At 39.2% G+C, this 26,086-nt stretch overlaps 1 protein-coding gene across 1 annotated transcript in view; it reads right to left on the bottom strand.

Moving 5' to 3' along the window:
* RunxB (Runt related B) overlaps positions 1 to 20,293 on the bottom strand; it is a 170,287-nt gene extending 149,994 nt beyond the window's left edge. The window contains exons 1-2 of the mRNA XM_065230996.1: positions 20,060 to 20,293; positions 4,975 to 5,191 (exon numbers count right to left, since the gene is read on the bottom strand). Of these exons, the coding sequence (XP_065087068.1) occupies positions 4,975 to 5,191; positions 20,060 to 20,293 (451 nt within the window). The remainder of the gene's footprint in view (positions 1 to 4,974; positions 5,192 to 20,059) is intronic.
* Positions 20,294 to 26,086: the final 5,793 nt, after the last annotated feature.

Genomic DNA, 26,086 nt, shown 5'->3' with positions numbered 1-26,086 from the left:
GTATGTTGACTTTTATTGGTTCTGTTGTCTTGTGAATTTTAGCTAAAACGGCCTCTTTTCTGATTTTTATCTCTCAATCTATGAAATAAACACGAAAACTATGTTGGAATGAAATTTCTAGAACAATATGAGGAACATTATGCCGTACACTACACATTTTTATATCATACGGGTGGAAAATTCGTAGAACAAATACTTTAAAATTCTTCGCTTTTTAAGATATCTTCGAGCATGAAACTAAGTCAAACTTCAATAAAATCACTTCTAATAGTCAACCTTTGGTCACAAAGTTGATACATGACACATTAAACTTTGCTATGAAAGTTGTTACAGCAGTTTTCGTTATTTAAGTCTCGAGATACAAATATTGTAAGCCGTAAATTACCTTAAAAACATAAAATTAACTTGAAGCACCTCAAAATCATCACCGATTTTGCTGAAAATTTACACAGAAGTACAAATTAACATGACGAACAGTAATCACGGTTGACCCGTTACATTCCGAACATTTCGTTTAAAATGAACAGGTCTAATATCCACCATTTTGAGAAAACCGAAGTTGAAGTTCGACAGATTATTATTTTAACTGTTTAAAAATAATACATTTTGCAATACTATTTTTAATGTAGCAAGTGTATAATAACGTTGAAAATTCAAAAGAAACGGTAAAATCACAATTTTACTTTGAATTTCATGCTACAACATAGAAAAAACCACATAGGACGTTTTGACAAGTCGAGTTGTACATCGGACATGTTACATTGGACGATTTTTCTCAATGACATAATCAATGAGTGTTACATTGTACGTTTTGTCTACATGATACTAGATTCCCTTTCACAGATTTCAGAGTATACTTGGAAAAAAATCCGTTCCCGAAAACGGGAACGGACCGTGAACTAAAAATCACGGCCAGCTATTCAGAACAAAATTTTCTCAAATATACACCGTGAACTATGGTTCACGGCTGTGGTTCACGAATATGGGAACTCTTTTTTTCCCGTGTAGTACCTAACTTTAGACTGGCCCCGCCTTTGGAAAATGAGCACCAATCATGTTAGGCAGTCCGAATGACCGAAGTAACAATCATGTACCAATCATTTCAAATTGTACATTGGACAATTTTCGATCAATGATTATCTTAAATAAATGAAAGTAAATTTGGATGGATGTTTTTGTATCACATACAATGATAGAAGAGCAATAGTTTGTATCGCTTAACTCGATTTGTTTACATTTGTTACATTGGTCTATTTGAAAAATGACGCGAGAAATGTCCGTTATTTTGGTTGATTTGCCTTGCCAATTCAAATTTTTGACGGCAGTTTGACAGTTTCGCTTGGCTGCTATTCAACAAGCATTTGGAGTCAGTCTAAACTACCCTCTTAAAGTGCTTGCGTGAACAGCTCCATATTAATGAAATTAACTCTCAACGTGCGAACTGACATTAGAAGTGATTGATGAATGAATTAATGAATGTCTTTAAAAAATCAGTGAAAATAACTTAAATACAATAATTTGCTGCTAGCCAACCTATAAAAAAGGGGAATTTCAAATGTTTTCGTTTCAAAGCTGGTGTAAATTTAAGCGTGAAAAACAGTGTTTCAAAGATACATTGAGTAGTTGTAGAATGTCGTTTAAAGTAAAATAACAAAATACCGAGCAACGTTGAATAGTCTCTCGGTTATCTGGGTCTTTTGAAATCTGTTATACATACGTTGACAGATCGATGTCCATGTATAACACTTCAAAAACCAAAAAAGTTTCAACTTTTGATGTTCAAGCTCCACATATGTTATAGGATATAATTCCGGAACTTTCCAGTCTCGGAGCACTAAATTTTACATGACATTTTTGTTTACGGCTCATCCTTTAGGTCAAAAATGGATTCCGTCACGTGTAAAATTACATTTTTTCTAAGTGTGTATATTAGCCGTGTTATATTGCTTAACGGTCAATAGGTGGGATTGTTGGGGCAGTGGTTATTTTAATTTATTATGCATCTGGTGCTCAGAATATTTAAACAAGCGGGTGATATATTCTTCCCTTAACTGAAAATTAATTAATTTGCAGCTTAGTATCAAATAAACTAACAAATAGTGCTGGAACAATCGCTACCAAAATCAAAACAAAAGAGTCCTTATAAACGGTAGTGCTAGCTTTAAATGCGTAGTTGACGTAGGAATCTAAAAAATTAATGGAGGGGCGGCAAAAGTTCACGACCGTCCCCCTCCCTACGCTGGCACCCATCCCCATAAGCCATGTAGATATCGGTCCATTCAAAGCCTCGAAAATTTGTGTGATGCCTAGAGAAAAGGAGGCATTAAATCTCCAAAAAACTGTCTTCGTAATAGGACAGCCCCTGACTGGAGCTCCTATCCTGTTTGTCATGTCACCATAAAAGCCCACCCCAGGAAAATTAGGATATCATACCAAACCCTTTGCGCACAGGTATGCAAAGAACTCACATTCAGTACCACCTTCTCAAAAGATTACATCTAACCTCTGCATGTTTGTATCGAGACAGAAGCAATGAGCGATGGTAGGTAAACAACATGATGAAACGCATTCGAGTTTTGGGTTAGTCGATGTGTGAATAATTCAGAGCGGATTAGTTTTCTTTCAGTTTGGGGAAAAAGTACCCCTATTTGAAAAACCAAAAGCAAGAAGAGGGATATCCTTTGAAGGTTGATTTTAATATATGTAATTTGTAGAACGTCAGCGCGAAGGAGAATGTTCTTTTCTCGTGATGAGGCAAAAGGGTTGCAAACTCGACATGACGTGGTTTCCTAAAGAACTTCAAAGATAAAAAAAAACGTTTCCAACGAGAAACTTCCTCATGAAATGTTCAAGTGAATGAAAACATTTCTTGAAGTTTGGTACGATACATCTTTGTAGGATACTAACCGTTCGTAAAAAAAAACCGTACTCATACACTAATCAGCGAACTCATGAAAGTTAGTCTTCAAAAGAGCCTAATAATTTCCGAGAGGATATTAATTATGTTTATTTGCGGATAAACCTCCCCTAGGCTCACAGAGTACCTAAATTAAGAGGTGAAACAAACCCGCACGCGTTCTCCTTTCATCCAAGGCAAATAAATCCAACTGCCTTCTCAGGCCCCTTTCCATCCCATCCAACGCGATCCCATTGGCGCAGGTAAAAATTCTCTTCCAGTAAAGATATCAACCCTGTGGTAGACCTGGCAGACGTAAAACTTCCCGGCTCAACAAAGTGCTACTGATGCTCCTCTGTTGCCCGTGTGGTCCCAACTTTGTAAGCCGTCGTCGGTATACGGCTGGTTAGAGGAAGATAAATTAGAAGATGTTTTATGAATTTTAATGAAAGCAATGTGTTAGAGCTCTCGGAAATCGTACCCCGATCCATGGATCATCGTCTATTCCGTTCGGTCGGGGCCGCGTTCCTTTCATTAAAGTAGGAAGAAATGCAGTCACTTTCGTGAAAGTATTTTCACTCGTAGGAATTTGTTTCAATGTCTTCTTCTTCGGGTTAATATGTTCGTCCCCAACTAGAACTGAACGCGCCCACAACTGAGTGTTGCTTAAGCGCTTTCACAGATGTTAATTGAGATCTTCCAAAATGATAATCCAGACAAGTCTACATATTTCCACGCCTGAAAAAAATCCTACATCCGGATTGGAAACGAACGTAAAGGAAGTCCAGCTATACATTTACTATAATCAAGAATTGTAAAGTATGTGCGATAGCACATTTTGAGAAATTGTGTTGTTGACTGTTGTGCAAGTTCTATAACCAGCTAGAACTACCGTCTCACTGAGAAATAATTGAAGCATTAGTGTTGTATTTACATATTTGTTCATTTAACCCCTTCACTGTTCACCCTGACAGGCATTAGAGATAAAACTTTGCGTTAATTTATAATTCGCTGTGCAAAGAGCCCCTCTAGATTCTGTAAAGAAGACGTTAGCACGCTGTAGTAGATCACGACAAGATGGAAACTTAATTCCTAACACAGGAACACTCTTGCTCTCGTATGCTCCATAGCTAATGGTGGTTCACTTCTTCACTACTCATTAGTGAAGAATTATTAAATTCCTTGACACTCCTGACGTGTTGGACGAAACCGTTGGTTAGCATGAGAAGGATACAAATTGATTCAGTGTTTGCCTTCATTTGTCACCCAACTTTAAGATGATCCCCTCCATAAATTCTGAACTCATCAGTTCTGTCCCAAGCGTTTACAATCCGCTTGGTCTACCGGTTCTGCAAAAGTGCATGAAGGAGAAATAATTAAAATTTAAATTATCAAGACTCTCCCCCAATTTGACCGGCCATCCACGAAAGCCGACTGCAAATCGCTCTCTCACTTGTATTCCTCATGGGGGAAAACCAACGGACACGACCAGCTACTTATTGTTCATTGTCTAATTGCCCCGCGAAGATGCTGCTCATTTTCGCCTACTTTCTTGAAATATGTTTTTTTTTTGCCGCTCTGCAACAGGATTGAAAACAAAAAAAAAACATCAACCGAAAAGGGAGGAAACGCATTGTGCTTTTAACGGTCCAGCTATGCTGGTAACGGAAAGGAGCGGAAAAAAGTTTTAATTCCCGGAAATTAAAATTAAGAACGCTCCAGGAGGTGACCTGACAAGCCGAAAAAAAAAGAAGCTACTGTTTACAATTTATAATCCCTTGTTTAGTGCCGGGGAAAGTCAGTCAGATTTAAATGAAAGCAACAAAAAAAAAAAACGCCGAAATAGACAAGGGGTGAATTTAAAGTGGAACATTCTCGTGAAAGCAATAATGGAAGTGATAATCTCTGTTGGCATCTAGCGTACAATAAATTTTGATGAAGAATGTCCATGAGGGGATCAGTGAATCCTTCACGACTACTCCAGTGGTAACCCTTTTGTTGCTAGTTTGAATCATAATCTGTCATCAAACTCTCACGTAAACCGTTGGATAGAGAGATTTAAAAAAAAATCCACCTACCTCTGCCCGAGCGTCCAACAAAGCGTAGATCGTTGAACTTTGCCACCTGATTTTTCATGATAGCTGTGCAGTTCCGAAGTTCTCCGCAAAAGTTCTCATCGTTGCCTGCCGTCACAGTTACCATCGTTCCATCACCGACATCTCCTAGAGCCACCACTTTGAAGGCAATGGGTAACGTTTTGTTCGATCTCCAGTGATTCGGCAGAATGGTGCATACCTGTGAAAGAAAGTTATGTTTGATTTAACATTGGATTATTATTGCTTGAGTTTGTGATAATTTTTTTTTTGTTATAATAAGGTTTAGGATTGTTTAGAAAAATGTAAATGAAATTTCAAAAATACTGTTAAAATTCAGGTTGAACATAAAATTACATGGAAAAACGTTGGCCAAATGATAAATGGCGAAATGGATATTTGATCGAAAAAATAAGCCAACTGGACACGTTATTGTGTAGAATCGGATTATCTTGATTCTACCATAGTTTTGCCAACACAAAATTAATCAGAATGTAAAAAGTCATAGGGCACACACCTTGAATTTATTAGACTGCTAATAATAAAATAATATGTCCTTGTCCCAGGTGTAAAACAAACTGCGGAGTTCTAGTAAATATTAGGGAGGGTCTAGTATAAGAGAGGAGCGGATTCAAAATAAACTGCCTTGGTAACCTACACAATTAGATTTTTTTGCCGAGCAGCTCGGCAATCTATTTTGCTGGATCTCAGTGAAAAATTTGCCGAGATTCAGTTAACAAACGGTAATTTTGCCGAGATCTTGGCTTACAAACATAAATTTAGCTGAGATCTGTATTCTAGTAACACCCCAGACAACCAGAAGTCGTATAACAATGTACAGACAGTTTCGTAAATTGCTACAGTTTAAGTCAACATCGAATATAAGAATAGCATACATCGCATTATGTTTAAGTTAAATCGTATAGAATGCAAATTTCCGACTTACATACGAAGAACCAGTTTTACATCGTACTGTATCACAAATGAAATCGGATTACATCGTAAGACTTTCCAAATTGAGTTTGTTATTACAGATTAAATCGTATATAACGTTAAATCAACTCGTTTAAAAAGGAATTAAAATTTGCACGTATATGGCCTCCACTTTTGTACGTATAAGCCATTTTTTGCATTCTATACGATTTGTTTGTTTGTATATATGTTTGTAAATCGCAGAAACAACTTTGAATATACGTGCATTCTGGTTGTCTGGGACTCCCAATGCAATCAAGATAGGCGTTGCTCGATTGGCTCTGGCTTTAACAGTTTGTTTGGCTCAAAACCAGCCAGTCCGCTCTTCTCTTATACTAGACCCTCTTTAGTAAATATTATCATCCAAAAATATGATCATAGTAGCCATCTTTCAAGATAGGTTGTCTGTAAACTACGTACAGGCCAATTTAAAAGGCTGTAGCTTTTTTATTTGTCAAAAGATTTTACTAATTCTTTCGTAACTAGCTGCATCCACCGGAGCTCTGTAATATTAGATGAAATCTGCTCTAAAAACCATGAAAAGAAATTTATTGAAATTGTTTTTTATTGAAATACTTACGTTGTCTGTACCATGGGTTCAATTTGACCCCAAATTCAAATTACAGAATCTTAACGAAATTTCAATGGATTTCTGAAATTTAAAATTTGCAAAGTTAAATTTAAGTTTAAATTATCAGACTTTTGACGTAAAACTACGTCTTTGTCGACTATGCTGAGGTGCAAATCAAAAAAACATGTATGATTAAATAGTGTTAGATTTTGAACGCTTGTATCTTTGTCATTTATAGATGAAATTAAAATCCGAATATGCTTATCGATAGGATATTACGTTACAATTCTGCTGCAATAAATAATTTTTTTTTCAAATTTTCCGCAATAAAACTTTTGAAAATTTACAAATGATAATTTTATCATTGTTTTCATGAAATAAACGTTTTTCTCAAACCCAGTCGTCATGATCGAGTACCACTTGGTAGCACGTCGTTCTGAAAAGATATAAAACAGCACTGCTGTCATGCCTCTGCTCATCATTCTTTGCTCAACTGTTGAGCTGTTTAGTCCGTATTTTCGCTCGAGATCTTTTTTCGATTTTATTTCGTTTTGTGCTGTCGCGTTGCGCCGTGAAAGTGTCGCCACCTTTTCGCGTTCTGGCAAGTTTACTTGAACTTGCAAACACGAATCAAATGGTGCGTAAACGTGCCAATGAGACAGCAGCGGGCCCTTCAAAGAAGGTGCTAATCAAGCCCAGCGCGTCGCAGGATGACGCCGGAAAGCGGGTACTCCCAGTACTACCGGAAAAAATGGCGATGGTGACGCCGTGCTTATTGCAAGACGAGAGCGGATTCCCCCGTTTTCACGCCGGTGAAGGATGTTGCCAAGCTGGGTGCCAAACTGGCAAAACACAAGCTGCTGCCTCGCTTCAAGCTTTGCAGCATCGGTACCAAAATCTTGTGCTCCAGCCTGGAGGAGTACAAACAAATAACATGTTTCCTGAAGGACAACAACGTGGACTTCTTCACCCATGATCTGCCACCGAGCAAGCCACTGAAGGTGGTTTTGCGTGGATTACCGTCGTTCGAAGCGGCTGCGGTGAAATCCGAGGTGGAGCGATATGGGCTCAAGCCTGAGGCAGTGTACCCGATGAACCGGCGTTCCAACCAAAACACCAGCTTCCGTGATCAGTTGTTCATGGTGCAATTCACGAAGGGATCCACCAGTCTTGCTGTTCTGAGCATGAGCATGGGCATGATTGACCGCCCACGGTTGCTACTCTGTTATTGCCAGACCAGCTGTAATTACACAGAGAACCAATAGATGATGCTTGGGACTAGCAATCATCCTCAATGTGTAAAAACTGGTGATCTCAAACTAGGCAATACCAGCGCCAGCCGCACCCGAACACAGGTCAAGAAAGGAAGGGTTAGGAATGTGTTGACGTGACACTCGCTTTGATGGAAGCCTAGAACACCTCTGCACTTCCAAGAGGAATCACTGGGATGTTGGGTAAGAGGGTTTGGTTTGCAGCTGGGTTCGTTTTGGTAAAAGATAATCTGAATTGATGTCCTAACGTTCATATAACGCGAAAGAACTTGGGATTGAACCCACGGTCTTCTGCTCAGTAAGCAAAAACGTTTGCCACTAGGCAGACGAGCTCCTTTTCAAGCATCGAGTTGCTGTTATTACCATGTAGTTACATCAACCGGTGAACACTCGTGTTTATTTCAGTTACCATGGAGACGTATTTTGTGATTAGCCCCGGTCCCTTTCAAATTGTATCATTATTTATGAACGGCCTTATATTTGAAATGACGTTTCACATTCATCTAGTGATGTTTGATTTTCATTCGAATAATCGTTTAATCGATTAACGAACCGAAAAGTAAACTATTTATAATAGGTTAGATCATGCCGATATAAGCATTAACATCTCCACAGGATCATCACCGATCGTTTCAAACATGTGCTGCACTCTCTCTGGTGGAAAAATGGCAGCACAGCGAACAAAAAATAATCAATTAGTTGTTAATCGAGTAATTAAAAAATGGGACATCTCTGATTTTGGTGTGATTGTTTTGATAAAAATGAGCGCAAAATTTCATCTCTTCCGAGGGGGCAGCAAAACCACAAAATTACCTTGAATACGGGGGGTTCTCATTGGATGAAAGGGACCGTGAAAGAAGACACTAAAATAGAAAGTTTTTTTTCCGACAGTTTCATCTTAGTATTCATCTTTGGCTACATTATCAAATAAATCGATTGACGAATCTTGAATGTGGATGGGCCTGAGATTAGACTCATGATGTTCTGCTCAGTAAGCAAAAACGGTTGCTCTAAGGCCACCGAGCCCCTCATACACTATACAAAAGTGATTTTACTATAAATCTCTTTAATATAAAAGGGCCTGGGACCGCGTTTTTCTGCTCAGTAAGCAAGCCTGCAACCGACGATCTTTCAAATCCGAAAACTAAAAGCTACGAAAAAGTATTTAGTCCTTGATTAAATTCCACTTTCACGCGACGTTCAATGTTTCGATTTACTTTTTAACATTGTTCAAGGAAAGTGATGCGAACTTTTAAAGCATGGTTTATCAAAGAAGTAATGTAAAGGGGCATGGGTGCTCAGTAAGCAAAAACGGTTGCTCTAAATTCACCGAGCCATGTACATCACACCACGACTGATAATATATCAAGCCCGGGTAAAAAGCTAATCAAATAAAACGACGCCCCCGAAAGCAGTTAACAATGTTCTTCAAACCGGATCAACCATACGTCAAATTTTAATTTACTTATTAGTTTTTCCGTGCCATTACACCTGAGTTCTAGCTGATACGATTTTCTACAATAATGGCTTGGGATAGATCTTAATATCTTTTTTGCAGCAAGGCTCAAACATGTGTTTGAACCTGGGTCGATCAAAAGTCATATTCTACTGAAAGTAATGCTTTTGTAATCCATACCTAATCCGACAATTTTTCTCGCTCGTTCAAAATCGATATCGTACATCATAAAATACAATAAAACATTGTTAATGAACCTTAATAAATAAAACCTTAATACAATCAAAGTGCAGCACATGGATGATACGCGACTGAAAAATTTACAAAAAAATTAAACTAGCACACACCTACTACGCATCAAATCTTATCAACCGAGAGGCAAACCTGCTTGTTCGATAGGATCACGACATCACACATATTCAACTTTACAAATCTATCCACCCCCTATAGTTGAATTCCTCTTGGCTGGCACCTCCATCACTTATCAGCCGCAGGCCTAGCTCAAACAAGGTCACTTTATTCTTTCCCCTCTCCCCCTCAAATCACTCTGTGCACAAAAGCAATGCTCATCGCAAAAACTTAACAATAGATTAGCGCGGTCGAGTCACACCGACAACAAAGGGAAGCGAGAGCACACCAAGCACATAAGCAACAGGGGGTAAAACATCTGCACAAACCTTTGCAAATTAAACTATCTACCCGTGACACAGAACCCTCGAAAATCTCAACGGTGCAAAGCAGCTCGAACTAAAAAATAAAATAAAATAAAAATACACAGCGGAGCAAACAAACAACCGTTCTCGAACAACTCTCCAAGCGCACTCCATCTACCAGTCTTGCGGCTCTGAGATCCAAAATCCGGGACCTGTTTCAGGTCATCATCAGTTGGGAGCATAACAAACCCCAACATCGTGATGTAACGCATTGTATAAACTGCCTCTCATATGGCCATGGTGCTGGAACTCACTCAACTGCGTCCTATGACCAAGATGATGACATCGAGCCACCGTGTGCCAACTGCGGGGGAAACCACCAACCCTCCAATCGTGGATGTCCCAAGAGAGAGGAGTTTATGAATATTCGTCGGAAGGCTACAATCAACAATCAACTTCCGGTCACCTCCGTAATCGTCATTCGCCTCCCATACTCACGGAAGATCAGTACCCAGCTCTCCAGCCCCGTCGACATGTTCCGAACCTAGTCCCACTTCCGCTCAACAACGAACAAGCCAATCCTGCGAATATACAAATGTTTCCCAACAGATGGACAATTCACCATCGTCTCGCTGCTGCTGCGGCCCAACCGATTCCAGGTTCATCGACCGCACCTGGTTTATCATACGCTGGTGCTGTCTCAGGTGAGCCTATCGACGATTCTCCGTTCACCTCAGAGGAACTTGTGACCGGGGTCATCATCATCATGCGCATCTGCAAGACTCGATCTGAACAGCTACATGCTGCCCTGTCCATTGTCACTAAGTATGGACCGTGAAGCCTTCAAGATTGTAAATTGAAATGCTTGCTCCTTGAAGAGCAAAAACATCGAGTTTTTTGACTATCTCAACGAATGGCACATCGACATAGCCGTCACTGGCAGCAGTACCAGCGCTGTGTGGACACAGCAATCGACTACGACGTCCTACCGGAGTCGTTCGAAGAAGTCGATCGGTGTCTGCAAACCATCGAAGAGGCGATATCCCGTGCCACGGAGCAACACGTACCAGCATCCAGACAGGTGAGTCATATGGTGGAACTCAGAAATAACGATTTTGCCAACAAGATTAGCTCTCTCCCAGATTGTGCAAACCCATCATGGAACATGACCAAAATTTTGAAAAATAAGTCGATACCGATCCCTCCGCTTTTGGCCAGCATTTTGTGATTTCACATAATATTGGCCAAATCATGGTGAGCCCCCATGAGCCTGCCGTACTGGAGGCAATGTCTAGAGTCGCTGACACCCCCGTAGTAGTGCATGATGATAGGAGAATATCGGCTGATGAGGTGATAGCAGCTGTTAGAAGCACTCAAACATGAAGGCCGCGAGTATGGATGGTGCAGTCAACCTCAACTTCTTCAACCATCTTACCGTTATCTTCAACAAATGTTTGGAGCTGCATGCTGGAAGTTAGCCAAAGTGATTCCAATACACAAGCCTGGCAAAGATCCTACCAATGCCAAAAGCTATCGCCCCATCAGCCTCTTGTCCTCCATCTCAAAGCTTTTCGAAAAGTTGATACTCAACCGTCTGCCGATGATTTCAAATGATAATAACATCTTTCTCAAAAAGCAATTCGGGTCTAGAAAAGGCCACTCTACCATCTACCAACTCGCACGGATTACTAACATCATCAAGCGGAATAAGTCTGTTTCCAATACATCTACCATGGCATTGTTGGACGTCGAAAAGGCGTTCGACAATGTCTGGCATGATGGCCTAGTGTCAAAACTGCATCGATACAACTTTCCGATCTACCTCGTGAAGATCATCAAAAGCTACTTGTCGGGCAGATCATTCCAGGTCTACTTGAACAATGTCCCCTCTGATACGTTCAACTTTGATGCAGGGGGTCCCTCAGGTTGGCCTGCTTAGGCCTATCCTATTGAACATTTTCACGTCAGACGTTCCTCCCCTGCCGGGTGGTGGTATCCTGTCAATGTTCGCAGATGACACCTCCATAAGGGTCGAGTGATCCGTGCTCTGGCGAGTAAACTACAATCAGGCCTGGATGTTCTGTCCGACTATTTCAAGAGCTGAAAGCATTGTATCAATGCAGCTAAAACACAAACCATTCTGTTTCCACACTCGCCTCGGCTTGTTCCACCTGCTAACGTCAAGGTTCATCTTGATAGCACTACCATTGAATGGTCAACTGAAGTAGTCTACCTTGGTCTCACCCTCGAAAGTAAATTGCTATTCCGATCCCATGTGGACAAGACATCCACCAAGTGTAACATCTTGATCAGGACGCTCTACCCTCTGATAAACAGGAAGTCCATCCTGTACCTCAAAAACAAGCTTGCTGTCTACAAGCAGATCATTCTGCCGGCTATTGAGTATGGTATGTCAATCTGGAAGAGTTGTGCTAAGTTACACCACCTAAAGCTTCAGAGGATCCAAAACAAGATCCTCAGAATGATCCTTAACAGTCCACCGCGAACTTGTAATTCTGAGATTCACCACCTGGCTGGTCTTCAAACACTCGAGGAGTGAAAGACTTCCACGCTGAAAAGGTTCAGAGTCGCCTGTCTGTGATCAAACCACCAGATGATTCGTGATTTGGCAACCTAGTTTAAATAGTTAGGTAGGTTCCTGTGCTCAAGTGGGTAGGTTATCGAATTTTTAAATTCAAACGAAAACAATCCCATAAAAGGGTATCCTGTCAATTAGCGCTAAACGCAATCATCACATTAGAACAACCTATTAACTAGAACAAAGTTGAAGAGCCATAGGCTAACCAATTGAAATGGAAAACCAAATGTTTAAACTTAAAAAACCAGCAAATAAACGTAAATTTAACTACTACTGCCTCTGCTCATTACCACTTCGGACGGCGTGGCGCTTGGTCCTGCAGTAAGCAGGAGCAAGTCAGCAAGTTGTTCATTAACTACGTAGACAGTTTAGAGAGGGGGGGGGGGGCATACAAATCAAAAAAATTACTTGTCTTCAGGGGAAGGGAGAGGCCAAGAATCCCAAAACTATCTACGAAGTTAATGAACAGCCCCTAATACGAAACGCGGAAAAGTTATTTATGCAAAATAAATGGACTCTAACGATCACTTTTTTCCGGGAAATAATAGTTAAGCAAACTACAATGACACGGTAGATATATTTCTTAGCGGAAGTGAATAATCACTGAGATTATTTTTAATATAGTAGTCTGCGCCTCGCAATGCCTCACAAAAATAATTACAGTGAATATTCACTTCCGCTAAGAGATACACGCACCGTTTCAACTTGCCCCGGTGTTCCTTAACTATGATGTTTACTATCAGAACATTGAACAGGTGGAGTACCTGTATACGAGCTTTTGCTCTGACTTTGAAATTCAATAACTGAATCCTCCTAATTTTCAATTAATGTTGTACTAAGCACCTACTTATTGGAAACCAAACGTTTATTTTGCATCATTCTACGAACACGCTTTAACGTACTTCCCTTCCGAAGGAAAGCGTGATCAGAGATGTTATGCCTCAGAACATTCCGGCGGCGCCGACTGGGATTGAACCCAGGCCTGCTGGGATGAGAGGTAATCACGCTTACCACTACACCACCGGCGCTGCTAAGACCAACATTTTGTTCAATATTTAAAGTACCGTCTTCTGATAGGGAAAACATCTGCCTGTTGCGTTATCATAAAATGTAACCTTCACTCTCTTCTCTGCTTCAGAGACCTAATTTATTCCATATATTGTATGCAACTTTCCACCTTTGTTTGCAACATTTCTTGCAAGCTGCTAGTTTACGTGAAAAGGAAGTTTACATGCATGAATGTTTGCATGCATGGATGTTTACATCACCAGTAAAATTCAGATTTTTTTAGTGTGTATATGAGTGTGAGATTCTGGTGTGGCCGGTGTGAAGTCGGTATATTACCTTTTGTTCTCTGTGATCAGGGAGGTCCTCACATCTGTGGATGCATCCTTTGACCTTGCGTAAGATCAGTGTCGTGCGATTATTCCAGATAGTTGACCAAGAGTTGTGAAAGACAGAATTGAGCCACAATTTGGTATCGTGGCTGGGGACTTCATTCATGAAATGGTTCGCTGTTAATCCGGAGGCTGCTAGATGGTCCGCTTCGTCATTCCCATTTATCTCATAGTGGCCAGGTATCTATGCAAATACGGTGTTAGGCAAGGAATAGTCCTGTATGGCCTGAATCCATGGGTGACGAGAGCGTACAGAAGAGAGAGCAGAAATAACACTGGCTGAGTCCGATAAAATCAGGAGCGGTTTTGCTGACGGTGTAGTGGATGCAATGAGTACTGCCGTGGGCTTCGGCAGTAAAAACCAAACAAAGATCAGGTATACAATGGGAAGCCCAGAGATTAGGACCCGTTATCCCAATGCCTAAGCCGAGGGAACTTTTTGAACCGTCAGTGTAGCGAATGCAATGTCCGCTATATTTCTTGTTCAGCCATTCAGTGACCGATTTCTTTAGAACTAGTGAATTGTCTCCAGCTCTGAACTTGCTCCTAATATGATTGTCGGTTTGAATCTCAGGTAGGCTCCAACTTCTTGGACTGCAGCGATGAAGTTCGGATATGGGTGGAAGGCTACAGTTGAAGAATCGATTCAATAGTCTGTTGGCCTCTGTGATGAGGGTTGTCTCGTAATTCCCGGATGTCATCTTCATGTAACTTACTGCTCGTTTGCACACCGTGCTGGTAACTACGTGAGCGAAAGGAAGCACCTGCAGGTGTCGAAGGCAACAAACTGGATACGGTTCGGATCGCATTGTTGTATGTAGAACTCAGCTTATGTATATTGACATCTTTCAGGTGCTCCAAGAAGCTGAGTCGGTTGTCAAGTCGTACTTCTTATAAGGAATTGGTTGGCTGTTGATTGTGATCGGTTGCCTTGATTTGCAGATGTGAGTGCGCACGCTTTTTTTCTGCAGAAAGGTGGAATCCGACTGAATCGGTCCAACGGAACACGGCGTTTACTGCTGCCTGCAATTTCCTTCTTAGAAGAAGGGGACTTTTACCTGGAAATACTAAGATGATGTCATCCGCGTACACCAGGATGGTAGCTGGTCGAAGATGCTGTTCATGGCCACTAAGAAGAGCGTCACGGCAAGGAATGAACCTTGTGGTACCCCAGTTTCCTCGCTGGCTATCCTCGAGCAGTGATTCCCAATTGTCACTTAAAAGGTTCTTTTCATAAGGAAATTCTGTAGGAAATGCATGATGTTCCCGGAGAGTCCCCACTAAGCCAGTTGTTTCAGTATTCCCGGAGTCCACGTCCGGTTGAAGGCTTTGAGAGGCGATCTTCACATGTTGATCGTTGTCCATGGCCGAGTGCAAAAAACTTGTCTTTAACATTTGTATGATGTACAATTCTTTAACATATGTATGTATTTGTATCCATATTAAGCATTTAACATTTGTATGAATGGATGTCTTCACGGGGAACGGTGGTTCTAAATTCTCTATTAAACGATCTGTGTATTTTATAGACAGACCCAAAGCAACTGTCATATACCGAATGGAGAAAACATGCATCTACTTGATAGTAATTTACAGTGCCATTGGTCATATTTCGTCGAGTAGATGTGAATTGATATGTCTCTTTATATGGTCATGAATGGTATCAAATTTGGCCATGGTCCGGAACATCCGAAACGATTCCAGGGTAGGCATGTTATCGTAATGATAAGTAAGATAATTATATGAAGAAGATTGAAAAAAACACCCCCGTACCAACATATTCATGAATATATAACAAAGACGGAAGGGCCTGAGAGGAGAACCATCTAACAGGTGTAAGAACCACTCACCGGAATGATGTTAAAAAAAATCTATTTAATCGGATAGGGCACCTCTGAGAGACAAAGTTTATCCCGGGATTTTACGAGTTAACCCGTAAAAGTCAGGGACAAACTTTTTATTTTCAAAAATTTGTACCTCAGAGATGCCATGGCCGATTAAAATTACTTTTTTTTTTACATCATTCCGGTGAGTGGTTCTAATATTTGATGGGTGGTACTCTTCCCCAGGACCCTTCATCTTTTCTATATATTCAAGAATGTGTTGGCACGGGGGTTTTTTTTTTATATCTTTATTAAGGAGACTTTCAGCCCTGGGCTGGTTGGTCTCCGTGGCACGGGGGTGTTTTTTTTCAATCTTTATCATATATCTTACATATCATCGCAACAACATATTGATTTATTTCGTGGAACTCCTGGAAATGATAGAGAACATTCATAAGATCACATGCCTACCATGGAATCGGTTCCGGATGTTCCGGATTATGGTTCCATATGGTTAAATTTATTATCTGATATAACAATATCAAGGAACATATAAAATAACATCTACTTGACGAAATATGACCAATGGCACTCAAAGCGACGTCCACAGAGCTGTATGGCCATCGTAAAACCGGTCCTGATATTCCGGATTATGGTTCCACATGGTCAAATTTGAAATCTCACTTAATTATATCAAGCGACATATAAAATCACATCTACTTGACGAAATATGACAAATGGCACTCAAAACGACGTCCACAGAGCCATATGGCCACCGTAAAACCGTTTCCGGATATTCCGGATTATGGTTCCATATGGTCAGATTTGATATCGCTCATAACCATACCAAGCGACATATCAAATCACATCTACTCGACGAAGTATGACCAATGGCATTCAAAAAAACAACTATAGAGCCATATGCGTACCGTAGAAACGGTTTCGGATATTCCGGTTTATGGTTCTGTAAGGTCAAATTCGATATCGCTCATAACCATACCGAGCAACATATCAAATCACATCTACTCAACGAAATATGATCAAGGGAACTCAAAACGACTATCACAGAGCCATATGGCTACCGTAAAACCGGTTCCGGGTATTCCGGATTATGGTTCTGTATGGTCAAACTTGATATCGCTCATAAACATACCAAGCAACATATCAAATCATATCTACTCAACGAAATATGACCAATGGCACTCAAAACAACATCAATAGAGCCATAGGGCCACCGTGGAACCGGTTACAGATATTCCGAATTATGGTTCCGTATGATCGAATTTTGTATCCTTTGGAATCATATCACGTAACATTTCAAATCATATCTACTCGACGAAATATGACCAAAGGCACTCAAAACGACGTCAACAGAGCTTCCCGAAAGAGAATTCCGTTTTCGTTCTCTCAACTTATTTCACAAAATATCGGAAATCGGTGGCCCTATGGCTCTATAGTTGTTGTTTCGAGTGCCATTGGTCATATTTCGTCGAGTAGATGTGATTTGATATGTCGCTTGGTATGGTTATGAGCGATATCAAATTTGACCGTACAGAACCATAATCCGGAATATCCGGAACCGGTTCTATGGTAGCCATATGGCTCTGTGATAGTCGTTTTAAGTACCATTGATCATATTTCGTTGAGTAGATGTGATTTGATATGTCGCTTGATATGGTTCTGTGAGGTATAAAATTCGATCATTCGGAACCATAATTCGGAATATCTGGAACCGGTTTCATGGTGGCCTTATGGCTCTTTAGTAGTAGTTTTGAGTGCCATTGGTCATATTTCGTCGAGTAGATGTGATTTGATATGTCGCTTGGTATGGTTATGAGCGATATCAAATTTGACCATACAGAACCATAATCCGGAATATCTGGACTGGTTTAACGGTGGCCATATGGCTCTGTGAACGTAGTTTTGAATGCCATTGGTCATATTTCGTCAAAAAGATGTGATTTTATATGTTGCTTGATATTGTTATGACAGACAATAAATTTGACCATATGGAACCATAATCCGGAACATCCGGAACCGATTCCATGGTTGGCATGAGATCTTATGAATGTTCTTTATCATTTCCGGGAGTTCCATGAAATAAATTAATATGTTGTTGCGATGATATGTAAGATATATGATAAAGATTGAAAAAAACACCCCCGTGCCAATACATCTTGAATCTATAGAAAAGAAGGAGGGTCCTGAGGGGGGGGGGGGAGTAACACCCAACAAATGTAAGAACCACTCACCGGAATGATGTTGAAAAAAAAAGTCATTTTAATCGGCCATGGAATCTCTTGGAAACGGGCTTTTACGGGATAAAGCTGTAAATCAATTGAATCGATGAAAATCATTGAATTATTGCTCTTTCCGTTGATTTTTTTTTATCAGTTTGAAATGAAATTGAAATCTCAGTTAAAGGACAATTGATCCCCCAAGGTTTACATACACTTTAACCTGATGTAGGAATGAAAAATATAAAACTATTTGTGAGGAGATTTGATTCCTCAACATTTTCACACATTCGACATTAAGAACCGTTTAAAAATTAATATTCAAATGCATATCATAAAAGGGGGGATCAAGTGTCAATACAGATCGAAAAAGCAGTGAGGAGCATGGGGTTGTAAAATTTGTCCACTTTCCCTTTATTAAAATAAATAATGCAATTATTGAACCAGAGAAAACATGAATTTTGTTTTCCAACATAACTGTGCAATAAAAATTGCTGTAATGGAACCAAATCTGTTAGAACAAATCGATATTGTATACTGTTAAGATACTTAATAAAGTTTTAATTTTACAGTAAATCAAATACCATGTTTTGACTGTTGAAACCCATGAATTTGATTGGATTTTTGTTGTATTGCATGAACATTTTCAATCTTTGCTCCAGTTTATTTGAGTGTTCAGTAATATTAAGATGGTTATCCTTAGTTCAGTCGGAGAAGGCGCAACTATAAAGTAAGACCATGCTATAGGTGGCTGGGTTCGATTTCCGCCTCCCAGTCCCGGAATTTTTCGAGTTGAAAAGTTTCTCGACTTCCCATAGGCATAGAGCATGATTGTACTTGGCACACAATAATATTAATTCAAAATTGAAAGAGATCACTAAGTTGAGAGTCAGCGTAAAGTCCCAGTGGGGAAATAATGAAGCCCAAAGAAGAAGAACATGGTCACTGTAACAGTAAATCTCATTTTATTTTTATAGGTTTGTTATATTCGGCAGCAATCGAGTGAACTTTAGTCTGAATTGTATGGTTTTGTAGAGGGGGGTTAACAAAATCTGGAAAGCATTGTATGTGCATTGTTTGCACAAATATTTTTTAAAGTGTGATTTTCTAAATATAAGTATAGTTACCTTGGACTATGTTCTTTAACACAGATGTTCAAATTATTTATTGATTGTTCCATTCCCACTTTTTCAGGTGCACCTGAAATGTAAATTTCACAATGTGCTGGGGAAACACTCTTAAAGCTGCCATTCGTGGAAGAAAGATATTACTGATGAAGGTTCACTAGTCTTTATCTCTTCCTACGAGAAGTAAAACTTGGCAAGACCCGACGCCACGGCCGCCGTCTGCCTAGCCAGTTTGCAGTGTCGTTTAAGTTTTTAATTATTCCGACTTTTAACTCCACTCCACTGTGCTTTCACTAACGAGACCGAAGCTCGGTTCAGGGGTTTCATGGTCGGACTGGTGGCCGTAAAAACTCAAACCAAACATGGCAAGAAAGTGGTATTGTACCTACGCACGCGACTACAGTAGTAGCAAAACGGTACCAAGAGGGACAGAATCCCAAATTTTATAACTCCACAAGATGCGGCACCGCAGGGCACGAACTGGCTTGGAACCGAGAGGACAATAATGGCGGCGGCTGAAAGGACACCCAGCGATGAAATATTTTATTGATTTTCCTCAGTCCCTCACCACGTGTCCCCTTTGGTGGCAGATTTTGGTGCAAACATTCACACATACAAGTCTCTCGGCCTGTGCAATTTTAATAGTCGAACTCCCAAACACCCAGAGACGCAAAACCGAGAACGTTTTTGGTTGATTATACCGCAACCGAAAATTGATTGTAAAGGATAACCAAAAACGGAGAAAGCAGCCACAGTCCCATTCGGGGGACTGTCATGTATGTGCACATATATATTGGCTCCATCCTTACTAAAATTGCCTGTAGTGTGAATCTACGAGTGTGCGGATCGGGTATAATTTTGGCCGAAATAATTTATTTGGTCCCACAGACATGTCTCAACAGTCCCATCAAACGGTGGGAAGGGTATTTTCACAACAACAACAGCAAAACCAAACTGATCTTACCACATGTGGTGATCCGGTGCGGATTAGCTCTCCGGGATGGTCCGCCAGCAGGCCTTCGATGGTGCGTTCCGCCAAAGTTTCCGCTGTTAGTGGTTGATGCTTCGAATTGCTTTCAGTGGTTCCATTGTTGTTAGCACTGTCGGCATTCGTCCCACCACTTTTGACACTGTTTCCATTAAGCTCCATCGACGTAGGGTTAGTTGTGGAGGTCACCTCCGAAGTGGCCAAGTGCATGTTTTTTTTCTCTTTTAGCTGTGGATGTTTTGATGATCAATCTGTTTCACACTTTGATGTTTTCCGTTTTTTGAACATCGGTCAGCATTCATGACTGTGCACAAGTTTCATTCTTTGTTGTTAGCAATGCAATAATACTTATAATTATACTATAAATCACAAATAATTCATTAATGAATCGTCGAGATCAATAATATTAACAGCTGTGTGTACCTGACGACGAATGTCTTCTTGCAAATGATGGACTTTTTTGAAAACTTAAATTGTGACATATATTGATACTTTGTATCTAATAATTTTGAAAAATGTTTTTGAAACATCTTGCAACCACGAACCACTTTATGTTGAAAGCAAACCAATATTTATAATTAATTGGAAACAGTATGCAACATAGATCACCAATCCATGCAAATGTTTAGTATTTACCATAATTTCAAATAATGACAAGCATCCTGCAAACAAACGCACCTGTGCATATTTTGCTCTAAACAGGTGCGGCTTACCACGCAGTTAATTTCACAAACCAGAGGCTAAAAAAATACCTCCAGCCTCCAAGCTGGAGCAAATATTTGAGTGTTCAGTAATATTAATGAACTTCCGCAGCAGAAAACACAAATTCTAAAATGCAAAAAAAAAATCACCAACCCTCCTCGCAATTGTTGCAATCCGGCAGGACTACAGTCCGCAGTGGTCACTGCAGCAGTGGCTAAGCTTCCAAAAAACAAAAGCTATGTCCACTAATCCCTCCCACTAGCTTCCGCAGTAACCAAAAATCTATTGTTTCAACATGATTTCCCATCTAATCCCATTTTTGTGCATATACCGATCCGCGGTGGCGTGTGTTTGTTATGAGCAAAGTCAAACCATCGATTTTTCATCAACATCACTCACTGCCACTACCGCGTGAAACAAAAGCTCCGAACATGGGTGGACCTTTGGTAGCGGCTTGAAGCAAGGGATGGTTTTTGGAGTGGTCGATGCATGCATTTTAAATAAATTAATTTTGTAATAACCAATACCGCACATTTGCGCTAAACGCAAACTACACAGAGCAGGAGGTTTTTAACTTGATGGGATTTAGTTTACTGCGGGCTGATTGATCGAGGTTGTCGGTGGGATGTGATTTGAACTGGCAAACTCATTAATATTAACAATGGTGGAACATGTTCGTTTTCTAATATATAGTTGAACCATTCATTCTCAAGAGAAGGCTTCAACGTTACATATTCATTGTCACCTTCAACTCTAGTACATGTTTTCCTACAGTAGTGAGTTCTGCACCAGGCCTGTAGTGGTGGATACCCATGATTACTGCATAAGTAACCAGCTCCGAAGCCCGATTTGTTTTTTTTTTTCATCAAAACTAACTGGGGGCGAAAATATCGATCTACGTGCGCTTCTCTTATAAAAGCTGTGCCCCCTTACTATTCACTCATATGAGAAAAATTGCTTTGCAAACATAAAACATAAGATATAGTTTGTCTTCATCAAGATTCTATAAGCTCCCTTAAATGTTTATTAAAATATTACAAATTCGAATCCAAAAGTTTCAAAAATTTTCAACCACAATTCTTATGTGTATATAGGGGAAATGGCTCTAATGTTGGCTTATGGATCTAAGATTGGGCTCATCACCACTACCGTGCACAGGCATCTTGTTAAGAAGGGGCATTTTTTTTTCTCTATGGTGCATTTAATCTGGGAAAGGGGAGTACTCCAAACTGTGTGAGAGATGGTGCTGTCCATCCACCACTGTTTGTCTACGGTTTAATTTAGCAAATTTTATTTAATTTTTGCTCCGGTGGTGGTTCATTTTCTTCAATGCAAACTGCTTTCAGACAGCCAGTGGAAATTGGCAATTTAATCCCATCGACGATGTCGATGATGAACCGTCCCAAAGTAGAGCCAGTCAGGGTGACAGAAAATGATGCCGAACATTCAACATGTTTTAGAGATGATATTAAGGACAAACCCGAATTTATTACAACGCACATAAACAGCTATAACTTTTTAACCACGGTAACAAATGACTTGAAATTTTCAGACGATTTTTTAGTAAGGCAACAATATACCAAGGTTCAATGGCAATTGGCAATTAGGGAATCCAAAAGCTATAAACTTTGTACAGTTGCGAAAAAGTCCATCCTCAGAATTCCTTGAGGTTCTTTTCGAAATTTTTATAATTCTATGAGTTGTTTTGAAATTCTTCTCAGAAGTCCTCTGGAATAATTTTTAGAACTCTTTTTGAATTTGAATTTCCTCAAAAAACTATTCCCGGAATGAGCCAGAAATGACCGGTACTCCCTTGAATTTCACTCAAAATTCAATTTTCTCGGTATTCTTTTCGGAATTATTTTAGAACTATCTGCAGAATTCTCTAGAAACTGTACGTAGAATTTTCTTGGAAAATTCCCCAGAAATCTTTTGGAACTGTCCTCAGAATTGAATATCCTTGAGTTTCTTCTCGGATTTTTTTAAACTCTCCTAAGAGCTCTTTTGAAATTCTTCTCAGAAGTCCACTGGAATTATATTTAAAACTCTTTGTTAATTTTTTTACTCAGAACATCTTGGAATTGATTGAGCTAGAAATTATCTTCGGGATTCGCTTGAAATTTTGTCTAAAATCCCTTTGGAATTTCACTCAACAGTTAATTTTCTCAGTATTCTTTTTGAACTTATCTTGGGAGTATCTGCAAGATGCACTAGAAACTAACCGCAGAATTTTCTTTGAATTCTCCCCAGAAATATTTTGGAACTGTCATAAGAATTGAATGTCCTTGAGGTTCTTCTCGGAATATTTTAGATTTTTTTTTTCTCACAACACCTTGAAACTGAAATTCCCCTAAAGTTTCAGAAGAATTTTCTTTGCATTCTCCGGAAATTCTTTGCAGAATGAGCTTGAAATTATCCTTCAAATTTTACTCAACATCCCTTTGGAATTTCATTCAAAATTTGATCCTCTCAGTATTCATTTTGAAATTATCTTGGAACTATCTGCAGGATTCACTAGAAATTATTCGCAAAATTTTCAAGAAATCATCCCAGAAATCTTTTCTTTAAGAACTGTCCTCAGAATTCATTACCCTTGAGGTTCTCCTCGGATGTAAAGTTTAAGTTGCCCGCCTATTTACAAAAAAACGTTGTAGTTTTTCTAATAGAAATGTCCAATAAAGCCTGCCCCTCCATTCACCAGAACTGTGCAATTTTTACATCAGGAATTTTCAATTCAGCTTGCCTCTCCAGATGCAACAGATTGTTGCAAATCTTACACCAGAAATATTCAATACAAACTTGCCTTTATAACATTTTGCACCAGAAAATTTAAATTGATCCGAACGATGCACATTTTCCACCATTAAGTTTCAATAAAAATTGCTTCCCATAACTTCTGATTGGTGCAGATTTCCTTTTTCCATTTTCATCCAGACATTTTCAATATATAGCTTGCTTCTCCTATCATCAGAATGTTGCAGGTTTATTATTATAAATTTTCAGTAAAGCAGCTTCCTCCAATCATCAGAATGATGCAAATTTTACACCAGAAATTATTATTAAAGTTAGTTTCTCTATTCAGCAGAAGGATTCAAATTTTAGATCAATTTTTTTCCAAAAAGCTTGCCCATCCGTTCACCAAAACGGTGCAGGTTTTCCACCAGAAATTTTCAATATAGCTTAATTAAAAAAAAAAACTTGTGCCTTCATTTACTAGACCAGTGCAAGTTTTCCACCAGAAATTTTCCGTTCATTTCATTTAACAAAGCGATGCAAATTTGGCACCAGAAATTTTCAATAAATCATGCTCCTCCATTCACCAGAACGGTGCACCAAAAATTTTCAGGAAAGCTTGTTTAACCATGCACTTTTGTGGTGCTATTTCTGGCTTAGCCTCTTCATGGAAACTTTCCACCACGATTTTTTTTTTATTATAGTCACTTTAACACTCTTGGGTCATTCGTGACTTGTCCGGGGTGAGATTTGAACTCGTGACTTTGGCGTGAGAGGTATGGATGTTAACCACTACGCCGGGGTCGCCCCCTACCACGAAATTCCAATGAAGCTTGCATTCATCAGAACGATGCAAATTATGCACCAGAAAAATGAATAAACCTTGTTTCTACATTCACCACAGTGTAGCGAACTTTCCACCAGAAATTTTCAGTGAAATGTGCACCTCCAAATTTTTAGCGTGAATCATTTTTTTTTAACTTTCATTTTGATTAGTCCCTCCATGCACCACCTCGATTTTATTTTTACACCAGAAATATTCAATAAGAAGCTTTTTCTTCTATTTACCACCACGGAGGTTATTTTTTTTCAACTTTAAATTAACTCTCTTCTTTTAACCCTCCACTTTAAAAAAAATTACACCCGAAATTTTTTGTATGCACCACTGTGTTGCAATTTTTGAACAAAAAATGTCAAATGTCATGCACCTTTGTGGTGCAATTTTCAGTCACCATCTCAAAGGAATTGAAGCAGTAAACGGTGTTCAGACCCCTTATTTTTATAAATGAAGTTATTTTAGGTTCAAATCAAGGTATCAAGAAATCAAGTTATTTTATATCATAATTATGTAAGTGTGGAAATAAAAATCTTATTTGTAAAAGGGGACAATTGCTTCATCGTGCCCCACCCTGTGCACGCCAGTGCCCATCGATAAAAATCTGCTATTTTAACTAGATGAACACGTCATTAGGACTGTACTTATGGATATTTTTGGCTGCTATTGAAAATTAAGTCGATTGCTGAATTTATGTATGGGCCCAAATTAGGGGCATTTAGGCCTACATTACATCTGTTTCCCCTATCTGAGAACTTCAGGACAAATCCATTGATGTCAGGATAATTTTAGGAACTTAATAGAAGTTCTGAGAAATTCAGGGAAGTCCAGCAAAAAACGGAGAAGTTCAAATTTCTTAAGAGCAATTTCGAAAACATAAGGGAAACTTCAAAATCCAAGAGCTTAAGGAAATATCTGGGTTTTTTTTATAAACTTCAGCGAGGATCCGAGAACTGCAGGAAAGTTCAGAGCTTTAGCGTTAGTTTAACGATCTTTATGACTAAGCTCCAAGAACTTCAGGTTAGTTTCATGATCTTAGCAAAAATTAGAAAATAAGATAACTTTACGATAGGCTATATTGGTCAATTTAATTTCTGGAAATTTACAAGAACTTCACGGAATTCCAGAAACCTTCAGTTATGTTTAAATATTTTAAGTAAATGTCTGATTTCATAAGGGCAGTGCCATAAGCATCTGAAAAAATTAGAGAAATTTATGGAACTTTAGGGTTATTTGATTTACTTCAGAAAAAATACAGGTGCTTTACATATGTTCCAAGAACAATATCCACAGAAAATTAAATAATTTGGGAGTCCTCTGATCGTGATCAAAAAGGCAAGAACTTTAGGAAAATTAAGAAAACATTATACATACTGGTTGTAAGAACCAAAGTTGCAGATCTCGTAAGATATATCAGATGTAAAAAATTCCAGCTAACATTTTATTACCATTTGTTCTGCGTAAAGAAAAATGCAAGTATTTTTTTCCCGGATACAACATATCAATAAGATTAGTAACTCCCCATATTCTCATACGACCGGTAAAATACTATAATACTATAAAACCGGTTAATACTCTGAGATTGCTAACGATCTATCCTCAGAAGGTTTGTGTATTTGCTTATTTTTCTATGCGTTGTTTCCACCTTCGCTCGAAAATGCAGCGCTTGTGTATCAATCGCATGGATTCTGAGTGAAAACTTAAAACTCAAAATTTAACTCAAAAACGAAAAA

The sequence above is a fragment of the Ochlerotatus camptorhynchus genome, unplaced genomic scaffold, assembly GCF_037179485.1.
Source record: "Ochlerotatus camptorhynchus isolate MF236.1 unplaced genomic scaffold, CSIRO-AGI_Acam_v1.1 ptg000336l, whole genome shotgun sequence".
Taxonomy (NCBI): domain Eukaryota; kingdom Metazoa; phylum Arthropoda; class Insecta; order Diptera; family Culicidae; genus Ochlerotatus; species Ochlerotatus camptorhynchus.
The sequence above is the reverse complement of the archived record's forward strand: the minus strand, read 5'-3'. Positions and strand labels throughout refer to the sequence as shown.